The 16,091-nt window shown below is 37.3% G+C and overlaps 1 protein-coding gene across 2 annotated transcripts in view; it reads right to left on the reverse strand.

The window, feature by feature from the left end:
* Window positions 1-16,091, reverse strand: part of MTM1 (Myotubularin-like phosphatases II superfamily) — a 178,538-nt gene that overhangs the window by 126,664 nt on the left and 35,783 nt on the right. For both annotated transcript variants that reach the window (XM_089996794.1, XM_089996795.1), the window contains 3 exons: window positions 9,851-10,140; window positions 9,684-9,757; window positions 9,460-9,523 (listed from right to left, as the gene is read on the reverse strand). In XM_089996794.1, coding sequence (XP_089852920.1) covers window positions 9,460-9,523; window positions 9,684-9,757; window positions 9,851-10,140 — 428 coding nt within the window. The remainder of the gene's footprint in view (window positions 1-9,459; window positions 9,524-9,683; window positions 9,758-9,850; window positions 10,141-16,091) is intronic.

Below are 16,091 nucleotides of genomic sequence, written 5' to 3' on the forward strand. Positions count from 1 at the left end.
TTACGTTCTCGAACTTTACTTTCCGCATTTACTTTTGTTGCCCCGTGCTTTATGCGACATGGCCTTACTACTTACTTTTGCTCTTCGTACCTTACTTTCCTATTGTAGTCGTGCTTGCTTTTGCACTTACTTTTTGTATGTGTTGTTCGTCCTTACTTTGTTGTCACACTTCGTGCATATGCTTTGCTCGTGCATGTGTTCTTATCTCTGTCGTATGCTCCTTTACTTGCTTACGCTTATCGTTTAATCGAGATACGACTTTGTGCCTAGCGAGCCACCTTTTGTACTTGCTTAGTTAGGGTACGATTTCGTACCTCGTGAGTTGCTTATGTATTTGTCTGCTTGTGTGTTTCGATGGTCGAGGTATGATTTCATACCTCGTGTGTTGCTTGTGTGTTTTATGCTCGAGGTGTAGGTTCGCACATCGAGTCTTGGTCCTCGTTTGCCATTACACTATAATGTGCACAGGTTTGCCCCTTGTCAGCTTACACTCTTTGAGTGTAGCTTCGAGTGTATAGTGTATACCGTTTCGCTTATTTGTTTTAAAAGTCACGACGCACACTTATGCACTTCGGTTCTCCAAAAAATGATGGTTTTAGGTGCAAACCTATTTTCAAAAATATATAGTTTTGTAAAGCAAATTTTGAAAGCCTTTTTGCGAGATAGTGGTTGAATCTCCCAAATCGATGTATTTGGGAGAAGTGTGTTATAACTTCAGTTCGCATATCCGATACAACTCGGATAACCCTGTTTAGGAGCATGTGCATAAGTTGGGCGAGAGTTCTATTGAAGTACCTGCGCCATCGCTAGATCGGCGCTACATCACCTCTGATGCGAGACCTAGTTTCTAGGCTTTTTGGTCAAACCAAGATAGTTGGCGCACTTTCTTCTTTCGCGAGATTATTATTGATGAATTTCTCAAAAGAAATCCATGTTCCTCCCCTTGTAGTCGTACTCTTAGTTATGTACGATATGTTTGGACTGCGAAGAGCAGGATGAGAGGTTTGTAGTAACCTCAAAACGTGTATTGACACTTTAAGGTAATCTTGTAATGCTGATATTCGCCTAATAGGCAAGATGCTCGTGACCGTCTAAAGGACTCGAGAATGATAAGTTGGAACTCGAATGAGTTCACTGCGAACTTCTGTAAAGCAGATGTGTTGAGGGATTTCCTACGATAAATCCTTACCCTCTCATCGTGGTTGTACTTTCGAACAGGTACGTTGCGTACTGCGGAGAGTAGGATGAGAAGTGTGTGGTTGCCTCGAACGCGCAATGGCGCATGTAATTTACATAATGATAATTATGCGCCTTCATAGGCAAGATGCTCGAGTGGGTCGAAAGACCAGAGCATGTAGAATGGGACGGCGGTTAAGAAACCCCCCGTCGTGCCCGTTCGACATTGTTCATCAAGAGAGAGGATGGATGGTACAAAACTCCGATGAACAGGTTATTAACGGTAGTCACGGGCAAAAGACCCGACTTCCCCAGTGTAAAAACCAAAAAAATTCGCTAATAAATTTTGTTTATATTACGAAATATGCAATTTGGGCCTTGGATCCGTTACCGTTATCGGATCCATAAAAGAATCCGTAAATAACCCACAATGGGGTGTTAAATTATACTTATAATATTAATTTCTAATTAAATAAATAATTAATAGTATTTATAAAAAAATAAAAAATAAATTTTGGTACATAGGGTTGAACCCACAGTTGGATCCAAACGGATCCAACTGAGGATCCGTCATTCGCAGGCAAACCGGGTCCATTTTAATAATGGACCCAGCGTCGTGGGTCGCGGGCTTGGACCCAGACCTGAGTTCATTTTGTATAGGGGAGGACCCGGTGTGTGTTTTATAAAACAATAGGGGAAACAAGAATCGTGCCTAGGGCACGATTCTTGCATTTTATCGAAGGGGGAGGAGGGGGCGGTTACAGCAGGCGTAACCGAACCCCGTGCTTCTCGAAGGAGAAGGGTGGGGGTTCGGTGGGATATAAGGAGGGGGTGGAGAGGGTTTCACCCTCTTCACTCGGCCCTCTTCTTTCCCCTCTCTCGTGTGCTCCCTGCCTTGCATCAGCCGCTGTCGCCGATCGATCCAAAGCCATCGTCGCCGGCAGAGCTCCGGCTACCTGCTGTCATCGAAGCCCTCCTCGAGCACACCCTGTCGCGGCAGTGAGTGGAGCGACACCAACCGGCCCTGCCTTCGCGTCTCCAGCCTTCGATCACCGGAAAACTCATCGGAGAAAGGTACGGTTCTTCATTTGTTCTTGGTGAGGGATCGAACAGGGGTTCGATTCCGTGTATGGATTCGAGATGAGAAAGCCCGGGGGTTTCAGTAGCAACGACAATCGATTTGGGGATTTTGCTGTCAACCCCATTTCAGAAACCCAACGTGATGGTTGGAGTTTTTGTGACTAACCCCAAACCGAAAAATCCAAACCCAATCAATTTGGGGATTTTCTTGTCTAACCCTACCCTGCAAAATCCCTAAATCAAATCGATTTGGGGTTCGGCTGAGGCATCGGATAGACCCAGTCGTGGGATTTTTTATTTCTTGAAGTGGACAACCCCAGTTTTGGGGGTTCCCTATTTGGGACTCGATAAACCAAATACGGAAAAGTGGGGTTGATTTGTGATAAAAAGGGGATTATTGTGCATTTAAATGAATTTACAAAAGAGGGGAACTGATTGTTTTGTTGTTGAAATCTTGGTTTTCTTTTTTGACTTACATGAAATTTGGGTATCGTATTCATGACCGAATGTATGATTTCAGAAATCTGTTTCAATTATTTTGAAGTTTCATTCTATGATATGTCAACTGTGAAGGCCGACTTATTAGGTGCACAAGCATACCCTTGTGTGCAGCCTGTACACATGCTAGTGTAAGGTACGAAAGAGATGTCGTACGAGATTCTGGAAACCTAATTTGGGTTACCACGAGATTTACATAGGAATTGCTGATTTATCAGTGCTTCTAGAATAATAAGGCAATGAGGGTGTAACGGTAAACCGCACACACGAGTGAACTCTATATTTTTCTCTTTTTCTTCAGCCCCATTCATATTTGGTATAACATGTAAACTGGCCACATTTGTTATCATTAGCTCACTGAATTTTTGTTTGTTTGCAAAATCTTATTGAGAGTTTGACTGTTTTCATTAATGTGTTCTAAGTTATCCATTTACAGAAGTATTGGTCATCTACACTGATATTCCAGGTTGTTCATTAACAGGATCTTGAATGAGTTCATCAGTGTTTTTCCGTTAGGCAATCTATTGATAGAAGTTGGAATTTCTTCACTATACTTTTCACTTTCACATTGACAGAATGTTGCACCGCAATCTAATATCTTGTAGCTTGAGGGTTATAAGTAGTGGTGTTATCCCCAACACCGTTGTCGTTGGGATCATCTTTATATCTCTGATCTGCAACATTTGGGAATTCATTGACGACATTGACCGTGTAGTTTCGGTATGATCGGTGGATTTGTAGTCGGTGGAGTCAAAATGATTGTTCACCTAGGGGGATGGGGTTATATGCTTTTTAATATGATGTTCAATATGTGGTGGCATTGAGAGTATTACTGGCTGGACTGAATTGGCTTTAATTCTAGCTAGGAGGTTGGCGGGTCTGGGATTGTTAAGCCCGACTAACTTCCCTAGCATATGGCAAAGCTTACACTTCTGTCTGGTAATTGGTAAATGTTGTTTTTGCATTTCATGATACTAGTTGTGTAATCTTGATTATCAGTATGACTCTGTTAATGTTTCTTCTTGAGCATGATTGCTTTAGGGATATATGAAACTTTAAATGCACACTCACACACTCAAAAGAAATGTGCATTGGTTAATACACGTATATGATGTAGGTACCACACATAGTGAAAATGCATATGGTTAAGTAATGACATGCATATGGTTGGGTTATGTTTGTACGAGTGCACATGCTTTTGGCATTTTGGCCTAGTGTTATAAATAAAACACTACTTTTGTTTTGTTATGTGATACATCGATAGCCTAAATGGACCATCATCGGCCTGAGGAGCCGTGCGTTTGGTTTCTTTTCACATATGTTTTTGACGGAATCACTTAAACCACATAAGTTGGTATGGCACACTACAACACAGTTCTAGTTGTTTATACTGGTTGGAGTACCGTAAGGGTCCCCGCAAGGGAGGATGCGGGTTTTCACTTTACTTTTGTATATGGTGTTGCAAACTTAAAGAATTGACTTAAATAAAAATATAATAAATAAGAACAGTGTAATATACATTCTCGGATATCTCATCTGAAGTATGAGAATCTTAGAGATCTGGTCTTGAGAAGACTGTGAGGATACAAAAACTCTGTGTGTTGTAATTTTGTCCCTTAAACCCGATATTGAGGTTTTTTCTCCTAGCCACGGTTTTAGGGAGAGCCTGTCACTTTACACAAAAGTGGTGTGTTTGACACAGTTGTTGTTTATGGTACCAAGGAAGTGGCATTTGTGGGCGTGGGGTGTCCCTTGTGTCACCGACATTAGATGTGGAGGTCTAATGTTCCGAAGGTGATTCGGTCAGAGGGTTAAGTTGGAACCTAGTAATAAAATACAAATTGTGTGTTAAGCTACCATGGGAACCTACTTGACCTCGGACATTATACCCGTTCGGTGTATCCGCAGACAACGGTAATTAAAAAGAGAAACTTAAAGTTGTATCATTTAATAAGGCATGCATATGGAAAGATGGAACTTAAATGAAAGATAACAAAAAGGAATCATGCATTTTTCTGCTATACACTAGATCATGCATAATTGAATTGTTCTATAAATCATGATAGAATGATGGGTGTATGTTATTTACTTCCTAAGAAGCATGTTGAAAGATCTTATTACTTAGTTCTTGTTTATGCTCATGCCTTACTCGTTCTTTCTGCTTAGCATATGTAACTGGTTGCATGAATGGTTATTTAGATTCTGCAAATCTTATATCTGCACTCACTCAAATCATTGCATGAAATCTTATCCATGTTCTTTGTCTCACCTGGTTTCTTTAGAAGTAGTTGTGCTCAGAATTTCGGTTCTGACACCCTACTTTGTTGGTTTTTTACAGGATATGGTGAACAGTGAGGTTGGACTGGCTACTGGGAATGGATGAGAGTCATACTTGGGTTTGACAGCTTCAGCAGGGGACATAGTGGCTCTTTCTTTTGTTTCAGTTCTTCTTGTTTTTTCAGTTGTTGCTTTATTTTTAGTCGAATAAAAACATTGTCTCTACAATTTACTCTTATTCATAAATAAAGAAATTGTTTTAGTTCTTATGGATGATGGTTGCAAGTTCGCTTGTGGTGTTTGGCTATCCAATGGAAATTGGAACTGTAAGGACCCCGGATCTTTGTGAAGGTTTCCGCATTGGAAAAAAAATCGCATTTTCAAAGGTTATAATTTTGGGTCGTTACACCTAGTCATCGGAGGTTAGGGGAAATGCTATAAAGATAGCCACTTCTGCAAAAGTTCGGATGCATCCTTAGGCCGTTGGGGACTTACTCTCTTGATCATTGGTCGTCCCCTTAGGAGAGGACTCAGTCAGTCATTCGGGGTAGCATAACGGACCCCCGAATTGATCTCGGTTGTTTCTATGGTTTGTGCCTTGTGTGTACCCACAATGGCCAGCTAATAATGAGAACAAGATAGAACCTACGCACATGATTATGAGATATGTGTGTTGTGACGTGAATTGATTGCTTGTTGGCTCGGTAGTTTAGTATGCTACTCATTGAGCTATGCACGCCTGTTAAGGCGTTACTCTAGTTGGTTAAACTGCTTACGCAGTTCTTTGCTAAGTAATAATTAGCTTCTTATACTAGTTAAATGCTTATAAGAATAGCATTATGCTAGTTGTTATACATTAGCATGCGACTTGCTTTACCCCTTGGTCGAACTGCTTGGTGCTTATTGTAATGTAGCACTTGTTGGTTTGCGTCTCCTATGATTGATGTGATTGCATACAACTCGTAATATGCTAGTTGTCATATATTGGCACATGACTTGCTTGGTTGAACTACTTGGTGCTTATTATAATGTAGCACTTATTGGTTTGCGTCTCTTATGATTGATGTGATTGCATACAGCTCGTAATCTACGAGCTGGTTGCAACTAGGACTGATGTTGCCGTTTGTCTTATAAGTTGCTTACATATTGTGATATAACTGTTGTCGTATGATTGCTTATCATGTGTAGCTTATAAATTGTTTGTGATGCAATGGCTTGTACCTTACGATTAATGTAGTTACTTACCGATGGATTGAACCATCTAATGGTAATTGTATGTATTACGAGCATTGTTATGAATACATGTCTTATTCGGTCGCTTTGTTTGACTGTTAGATAGAGATTAGTTACTCTTCACATATAGAATCAGTTGGATTGCTATAGTTGTTTGTTTAGCACTATGGTCCTTACTGCTCTTGTATTTTAGTTGTTTGCTTTACTAGAGTTTTGCTTACTCCACGGCACGTTTGGTTAATTTTGCTAGTCTTGCTTTTTCTGCTTGATCTAGCGATTATCTTGTCTTTTACACCCCTACTAGTTTCTCGTGAAGCTGACCCATTTCATGAGCAGGTGGTGAACAGGTTGATACAGCTTGCAAGGACACGATAACGTGATGAGTTCAAGGCGAGACTCTTTCCCTGACATTACGCTCCTGAAGATATTTTGGTAAATATGGTATAGAGTTTCCTTGAAAGCATCGCTTTTGATTAAAACTCCGAATTATTAAAATTGTGTTACCAAAACTTCGTTGTTCTTTTCATTTCAATAAAATATATATTTGAGTTGCAAATCAGTTTGTAAAGGGAAGTTTGCGCTGTAATGCGCCCAAAGTCTAGGGACTTGCTATTTTAAACGTGATTTTCCGCTGAACTGTTTCAAACTCTGATAAATAATCGATTTCAAAACTTTCAACATTTTTCATAAAAGGTTAAGTCCACGATTTTGGGGCGTTACACCATCACTCTTGGTTTTGATTTTGAAAGCTCATCTTCACCCAATGGTTTTCTTTTTTAATGGTAATGTAATTACATCTCAAGTTTTGGCTTTCCGAAGTGCATCTAGCTCTATATTCATGGCTTCAATCCAATAAGGAGAATTTTGGCTTCATTATAATTAGATGGCTCATAGTAGGAATGTAGCGCTATTAGGCAAGTACTATAGTTTGGAAACAAAGAATCAGAAGTCACAAACCTATTTGGTGGAATAGATACTTGGCAAGATCTTATAAGTAAGGTTTCTTATATAAGAGAATCATGGGAGAATTTTTCTAGTGCACTAGGTGGGTTTCTTTGCTCACGCCGGGAATACAGTTTTATATTTTTAGTATAGCTATCAATGTCATCACCACTTGGTGATGACTCATCGTTCACATCATTAGAGCATTCATGATCATTGCCATCTATGGCTTTATCATTATTATTCAAAGAATCATAATAAGTATACTCATCTTCTTTTGGAGAGAGATCAAACAAAAAAGTTATAGTCTACTTCCTCTTTTTTGTCATCTTTATCAAATTTATTTTCATTTTCGAAGAAAGTCATATCCTTAGAAACATAGAGTTTGTTATTTTTGAAATCAAAACATATATATCCTTTTTTAATTTTCGCATATCCAATGAATATGCATTCAATGAATTTTGGGAAAAACTTATCCTTTATATAAATGCACAAAACATTTACAACCAAAAATCTACAAAAGCTTAAAATCGGGTGTCATTTTAAATAGTTTCTCATTGGGAGAAACATCTTTCAAAGAGGATGAGGGCATTTTATTTATCAAATAAGTTGAAGTTAGAACGGCCTTGGCCCAAAACTTATGAAAATATTTTTTTAAATAAGTAGGTTTCTAGCGGTTTTCACATTATGTCTATGTTTTTTTTCCACTAGCCCATTTTGTTGAGGAGATATAAGGCTAGTTGTGTGCCAAATTACAGATCTAGCTGATGTAGTGTTTTGATTTGACTGAGGGTACAAGTTCAAGTTCTCTTTGGATCAGATGGGGCGATGAAGTCAAATTCAGGAAGAAGATGGGTCAGCTAAGGTGAAAATGGAGGTTGGCTATGGTGGAGTTAGGGGAATTGGAAGGGATGAAGGGGAATTCTCAAATGAGTTGAACCCAAATGAGCCTAATCTCAAGCCAAAAGGCAAGAGTCAAATCCTACTCTAGAATTAGAGAGGCCAAAGAGATAATTCTCATTAAGACGGAAGATAGAATGTGATAAATCACAAACTTAGGTGAGACATCATATACGTAGGAAGGTTGATTACCTTATTACTAAACTTAATATCTCATATGTCAAGTGTATTTAATTGTTACATGCATGCACCAATTCAGACACATGCAACCTGCACTTAGAGTTTTGAGACACTTAAAAGAACCCTAGGAAAGGTATTTTATTCACAAATAATGGTCACTATAAAGTGAAAATCCTTACAAATGTCGATTGCGCTGGTTTATCTGAAGACATGAGATCTACCACAGATATTGTACATTTATACAAGGAAAACTTGTCTCTTGAAGGAGTAAGAAACTTAATATTGCAGCTAGATCAAGCGAACAATCAGATTATCAAGTCATTGAACTTGACTTGCATATGCATTAGATCGGATCTTATGGAAATGGGCGTTGAGGTGTCCCCACTCATGACCTTATATTGTCCTAACAAGTTGGCCATCCATGTTCCTACTAACCCTGTGCATCGTACAGAGGACAAGAACTCAAGAGCAACTCATACACATAATCACTAAGGCTGTCAATAGAGCAAGAATTCTAAACTTATATGCAAGTTGGAAAGATCAGTGTATTCACTTCCAAATTGAGCGTAGGTGCTCAAGGAGGCTCATTTGCATGTTTATGTGACTCGTTTGACTGGTACTTGTATATAGAGACCCTTTATGAGGATCATACCTGTCCATTTTTTGTAGAGAGAAAAGCATGGTTAATAAAATATGGGAGGGGCACAACAGGTTTGCCTTATTCTCTCCCTTTCTCTCTACTACTCTTCTATTCTTTTCTTCTCCCTACATCTTCTTCTAGCTAATTTGCAAGGATATCACACACCTTGGGAGCCTATTGAGTTCGTAAGAATAACATTCAAAAGATTGAAATTCACAACCAAATATGTATGTCTTTTAAGAGGCAGTTCTAATGCATATGGAGAGGCACAACTCTAAAAGCACTAAGCCAGCAATTTCTAGGATTAAAATCACATACAAGGAAGAGTGACACAGTAAAATTGAAAAATAAAACACTTAATGTCACAAGACTAAGAGATTTAACAACTAGAACAGAAAAGATCACATCGAGAGGAACAATAAAGCAGCAAGATAACTGACACAAAATAATCCTCACAACAATAACAACACAAATATAAGAATACTAATCCTCAAGTTGTCAACCAAACAGTCTTATAAAAACCAATCTTTCACCTCCTAGCATTCATCATAAGCCCAATTAATGGTTGAGAAGAACGTGCCAATACGGCCCCTGTCTCTGCAATACATCACAAGAAAGAAAATTAGCATGAAAAAATAGCACCTCATGTACACCTATCATGAATCGAGTACAAGGGAAAAGATTAATTTTGATCAAATGATGCAGGAAACAGATGAAAATAAATGAGAACCAGAAGATTATAAATGCAAGCACATACTAGGATGACACCAAGAGATAACTGGCAATCGACATCTAGCACGGAAGGTGGATGCTTGTAGTACTTCCTCATCACTGGGGAGGGGAGGGCATAAAAGATTTCTACATTAAAAGGCTTTGCTTTTGTCTTTAAGAAAATAACAATGATGTTGATGATTGAGAACTCACCTGATGCAATTAGGAACTATCAGAGCAGATGGATATGTTGAAGACATTGTATAATTGGAATTAATATCACTTATTCTCCACCATTCGTTGGACATTAGAAATGCCTTGTCCACCCACAAACTATCTGAAACATGTGAGTGACCTTTCCCTAATAGCCGTAGATACTCATTTAATAGCCGTTCTTTTGGGTTGGAATTCTTAAATTTTGAAGGCCCACATGCAAATGCATAAAGATCCCACAGTCGCTTTGGCCTTATACACCGGGAAAGAGCTTCAAGAACAGCTCGCCTCTGCAAGAGTCACCAGTACGTGCATTTTATGTTTCATACACAAATTTAGCATTAGCGTCCAACTTCCATAATCCTGAAGTACTCAAAAAGTTATAATGTTTCTACGGAGAAATATAAACATATATACATGAAAATGAGAAGTTTTTTAGCAGATATAGATAAATAATTCATGAGTAATGTGCCTTTTGCATGGTGTGAGTGTGTGTGTGCACCTATGCATTTCTCTTGATTGCACTATCATGTTGCTGTTTTCAAACACTAATTAAAAAATGAATACTTACATTTTTTTGCTACAGCATGCACTCTATCTTATTGTCATTTTTATATCATCCAACATTCAGCTCTATGTAATTGCTTAGTTGTCAAAAGTAATGTTGTACCTATCGTATCGTTACTATGAAGAATATTGATACCATACGCACCCGTACGGTTATACGAGTGCGTATTGTATGTATCATACAATACAAGGTCTACATGTTAAAATTGTACATGTACAACTATGTACTATATATATACAATAATATGCATATACATATATGTATATTTTTTAGTTTTTATTTAGTTATTTTTTGGGCCAGATTTGGACTTAGTCAAACTAAGTTTGACTAAGCCTTCCCAGCCACCAACGGCTAGATTTCTAGCCGTTGGGCTTCTCCCAACAGCTAGAAATCTAGACGTTGGGAATGGGCCTGCTCTCCTTTTCCTTTTTGTCTTTTTCTCTCTAACTCCCCTTCATAATGTGTATATATAAGGGTCTTCCCCTCCTTGTAATGTATGCTTTTGCACAATCTCTCCATTGAATAGAATATATACTTTTTATATTGTCATTTGTATATCACCTTTGTGGGGTTTGTCAGTGTGTTCTTTTAGAACACTTTGTGGTTCCCTTTGTGGGTGTTGAAAGTGTGCTCCTTAGAGAACACTTTTGTTATCTACTCAAGTTGAAGATTGGTAGACTTTTGGTTCGTGATTAAAGTCTTCTTAAATCTTTACATGGTATCAAAGCTTGGAAGTATTAAAGCTCATTTAAAGATCTATCTTCTAAGTGTTGGTGATCTTGCAAGTGTTCAAGTGATTGTGTGAATCATTGTTGGAGGAGTGCTCGTGTTCATTGCCTCTCCTTTCTCCTTTTCCTTTCTCTTTATCTTTCTCTTTCTTTCCTCCTCTCTTAGCCCTTGTAAAAATAGATGATAATGATAATGTCACCATTAAACCCATAAAACTCAATGATTTCAATTATGTAACATGGGCTTCTATTATGAAGCACCTTATTTGGGAAAATGGGTTATGGAGACTAGTAGATGGATCCGATCCAGAACCCAAACTAATTCTCACTACGGAAGAGGGTGAGAAAGAGGTACTTCTAATAAAAATGAGAAAGCTAAGGCTATAACCACTTATGAGAAGAAGTAGAAGGAATGGAGGATGGGACATACCAAGCTCATGTCTTGGCTTATTAACATTGTGGATGTAAAAAAGTCTTCAAGCCTTGCTAAATTTGAGCATGATAACAAGGCTTGGGATTATCTTAAGAGAATGTATTCTCTTAAAGATATTACACATATATGCAATGTGCAATATAAAGTTCGGACTATGGTCCAAGGAGATAAAACTATTGGAGATTATTATAAAGACCTATCCGAACTTTGGGAAGAATTGGCTCTTTTAGAGCAAAAAGTGGCATTGCCTCGAAGATATTGAACTCCGGCAAAGACAAATATATGCAGAGCATTTTTACTAATTCATTAACGGTCTAAGACCGGAATTTGAATCTACAAAGTCTATTCTTCTTCATAGAGGAAAAGTTTTATCTATTGAAGATACTATAGAAGAGTTGAGTATAGAAGAAAATAGATTGAAAAAACATGTAAGCAAAAGTGAAGATGGCTCGGTCATAGCCGTTTTTAGACCGAAAAACTATGTTCGTATGTATAAGTCACCTCACTATAGAAGATAAGGAAATGACTATGAGAGAAAAAAAATCATTTGTTATTATTGTCATGAACTGGGTCACACTAAGCCCCAATGTCCTAAACCAAAAAGGACATTTGAAAATATGGTTGCTTCAGTTGACTCTCAAGAGTCAAAGGGCAAGGACATTATTCCATCTAGGGCGGTAATTCCTTGTAAGGTAAAAAGAACTATATTTTAAGTATTCTTTGCTTCTTATTGAGCTTTTTTGGGGGAAGATGGCATCAAATGATTTGTCATTGAAATGGGGCACTCGAGTACTAAGTGAAAACCAATTGAAAATCGAGTACAACTATTGAAATATATGATTTTATGGTTGCATTTTATGCAATTCATCATTTTTCATGTGTTAAGATGTTTTTAGAATTTTTTATACTTTTTCAAAATTTTTATAAAAAAATTATTAAAAATTTATAATTTTTTACAGTACAATATTTATCTTATTTTGAACCCGACAGATATGGGTAATGATACAATACTTACAATCTTGGTCAAAAGTGCTAGTCGGAGCCTAGGTGGAAGACCCCTAAAAGAACTAAGCAGGACTAGTCGGCCTAGGGGGGGACCAAAAAAATAAAACATCAAGAAAAGCAAAAATATTACAATAAATAGTTAAATTTAGTAACAAACATATGATTTGTAACCATGGATGAAGTGTGCAATTTAGTGAAATATGTCGCAAAATTCAAGAATTTGCATAATATTGAACATACACCAAAACTTGGGGCACACCATCCAATTATTATTATTATTATTATTATATATATATATAGAGAGAGAGAGAGAGAGATTGGGATTATCCTGCCCCTATTTCTATTTCGTTAGGTCATTGTTAGGTCCATCCAAAATCATAGTTTTTAGATGTTTTATGCTAAATTTAAATCCTTTTTTGTTTCAAAAATTACCAACCATGGGTGTACTGTCTCATTCTCATCCAAAAAGTGTTTTGTGAAGGATCTCCAGTCCGGGAAGCATATTGGAGAATGAGACATGTATTACATGGATCGTCTAGAGAATGAGACCTTTACTACATGGATTGTATTCTTCTTTCAAAAAGCAATTTTTTTACAATGTTCAAAAAGTAAATTTAGCTTTATGGCATTAAAGAATGGGGCATCCTAGTTTATTAAAATTATCTCATGTACTCCATTTATACAAATTTTGTAATGAAAATTCTATTGTGAGGATTGTATTCTTAGCAAAATGAAGGCTCTTTCCTTTCCAAAAAGAACATTCTTCTCCTCTAAACCATTTGAATTAGTGTACTCGGATGTATGGAGACCTCCTATTTTATCTAAAGGTGGTTTCGCTTATTATGCAATATTTGTTGATGATTATACTAAATACTCATGAATATCTAGAGCCCCCCCCCCCCCGCCCTATTAAAAAAATAAGGGTTTCCTCGAGCCCTATATATATATATATATATATATATATATATATATATACATACTCCCACACCCTTTTTTTAAGTGCCATATTGATGCACCCGCACCTTGTGACATAGGATAAAAGCTATGAATGAAGAATTAGGGGCACTTGAAAAATCTATGACTTGGGAAATATCTGATTTGCCTAAAGGAAAGGAAACTATAAGTTGTAGATGGTTGTATAAAGTTAAAACCAAGAGTGATGGAACCCTAGAAAGAAACAAGGTCAGGTTAGTGGCCAAAGGGTATGCACAAGAATACGGGATAGACTATCATGATACATTTGCATCAGTAGCTAGGATGACCTCAGCTAGGGCTCTTATTGTTATTGCTATTAAAAGTTGACATATCTACCAAATGGATGTAAAAAATGCATTTTTAAATGGAAATTTAAAAGAAGAAGTTTATAGGGATTCACCTCCTGGATATGAAGTCCCCTCTGGTAAGGTACTTCAATTGAGAAAAGGCTCTTTATGGTTTGAAACAGGCACCCAAAGGCTCGTATGATTGTTTTAGTTCTGTTATGCTAAAGCTTAGTTTTAAATCTTGTTATATTGATACTGTCATGTTTACTAAGAAATTTGATGCAGGATTGTTATTTTTCTCCTTTTTGTTGATGATATGATCATTACAGGTGAAGACAAACAGGCACTAAAGTATATTAAATGTATTCTTAAAAAATATTTTGAAATGACCAAACTTGGATTTCTTAGATTTTTTCTAAGAATTGAGATTGCTTACCCTCCTAGAGGATATCTGTTTTCTCAAACAAAGTTTGTTAATGATATCATTGACAGGTCAAGCATTACTGATGAAAAAAGGGTGGACACACCTGAAATTATTAATGCCAAGATGAAGATTGACGATAGGACACATCTAGTTGATCCTACTCTATTGTTAGACAGGGCAGATATCGTGCATTTGTATTTGTATCTACGTTTGGATCCGGATCCAAACTACTTTTGTGTAACATGTCCAGCCAATATTGGGGCATACTTGTAAATACCTGTAACCTATTAGGGTTACTTGTAAAGTACCTTGTATTATGTTTTGTTATATAAATTAAAAGGTAGAGATCACGATTTTTCCATAAGGGAAAATCGTGAATAGTTGCAGCCCCATTCTCCTTCTTCTCTACAGTTTCTTGATCGTTGATTCTGGAGAAAACTTTCATGGTATCAGAGCGAGTCTGATCCGAAGGCTGAAATTCTTTCCAGCAGGTGTGTCCCTAAGAGATCTTATTCCCTTTTCTGTCTCCCCTCTAACCTTTTGTTGTTCTACGTTTTTCATTATGTTCTTAATCTTCAATATTCTGTTTTCAAGTATTTCTTGCTCTCTAGATTCTCGTTCTTATTAATCTTTTCTTTCAGACCTGATACACAAATCAGATCAGCCATCTGGTTTGCGTCAAATCAGGTTCAGATCTTTCCCCTCTTTTTGAAATCAGTTTCACGACATCCCTTCTATTCCAAATCAGTTTCGTGACATCTTTGGTATCAGATTTGCGTCAAACTGATTTGGGTCGAGTTATTTTTCACACAAATCAGTTTCACGACAAACCCAAACCAGTTTCACGATATTTCTTTTCAGTTTTGCGTTAAATTCATTCTCGTTGTTCATCGGATCTGTGTGATAGATCTGACACCTCATGGTACTTCCCAGATCGATGCATTAAATCTGACTATTGGTTAGAGTCAGTCTGCAGACTTGGTTTCACTTGTTCTCCTCTATTTTCATTATTGTTGTGTGCAATCTCAAAAAAAATATATAGTCTTCATTTTGGTCACTTCTTTAATGCAATCAAAATAGATTTGTGTATCAGACCTAACTTTTCTCATTCACGTTGAATATTCGAGCTCTCTCCTAAAAAAAAGGACGAGACTTATTTGTTGCATCTTGGTCTGAGACCATTTTACATACTGATTGCACACGTCAAAAAAAAACAAATTTTTTAAAGTCATGGATTCTTCTTCCCATTCATTTCTCTCATCTAATTTTCTTGGTCAACTCATTTCTGAAAAGCTTACCAATTCCAATTTTTTGATTTGGAAAAGACAAATTCTTCCATTCATTAAAAGCCAAGGTCTCTCTGGACATCTAAATTGATCAATCTCAGCTCCTCTAGAATTTGTTATACAAGAAACTAAGGATGGAAATGAGGTTGATTTTATACAATAAATTCCAAATCCCCAATACGAGATTTGGATGAAGTGTGATCAAGCTACAGTTGCCTTTATTATTTCTACTATCTCTCATGAAGTATTGGTGGGAATTCCAGACGAGTGTTCAGCAAAGGAATTGTGGGACAGGCTGGTCAAGACATACTCTCAGATATCAGAGGCTAGAATTTCTTTTCTTTAGCGTGAATTTCAACTCTTGACTAAGGGTTCCATGTCCGTCATGGAGAACTTGAACAAAGTTAAGAGTATCAGTGATCAACTAGCCGTTGTAGGGTATGAAGTAACAGATAAAGACAAAGTCAGGCAAACCTTGAATGGCTTGGGACTAGAATTTCATGTTCTTTCGACTTCATTGCTATGTCTACCCGAC

This window comes from Nuphar pumila, chromosome 2 (genome assembly GCF_984573655.1).
Source record: "Nuphar pumila chromosome 2, dmNupPumi1.hap1.1, whole genome shotgun sequence".
Classification (NCBI taxonomy): domain Eukaryota; kingdom Viridiplantae; phylum Streptophyta; class Magnoliopsida; order Nymphaeales; family Nymphaeaceae; genus Nuphar; species Nuphar pumila.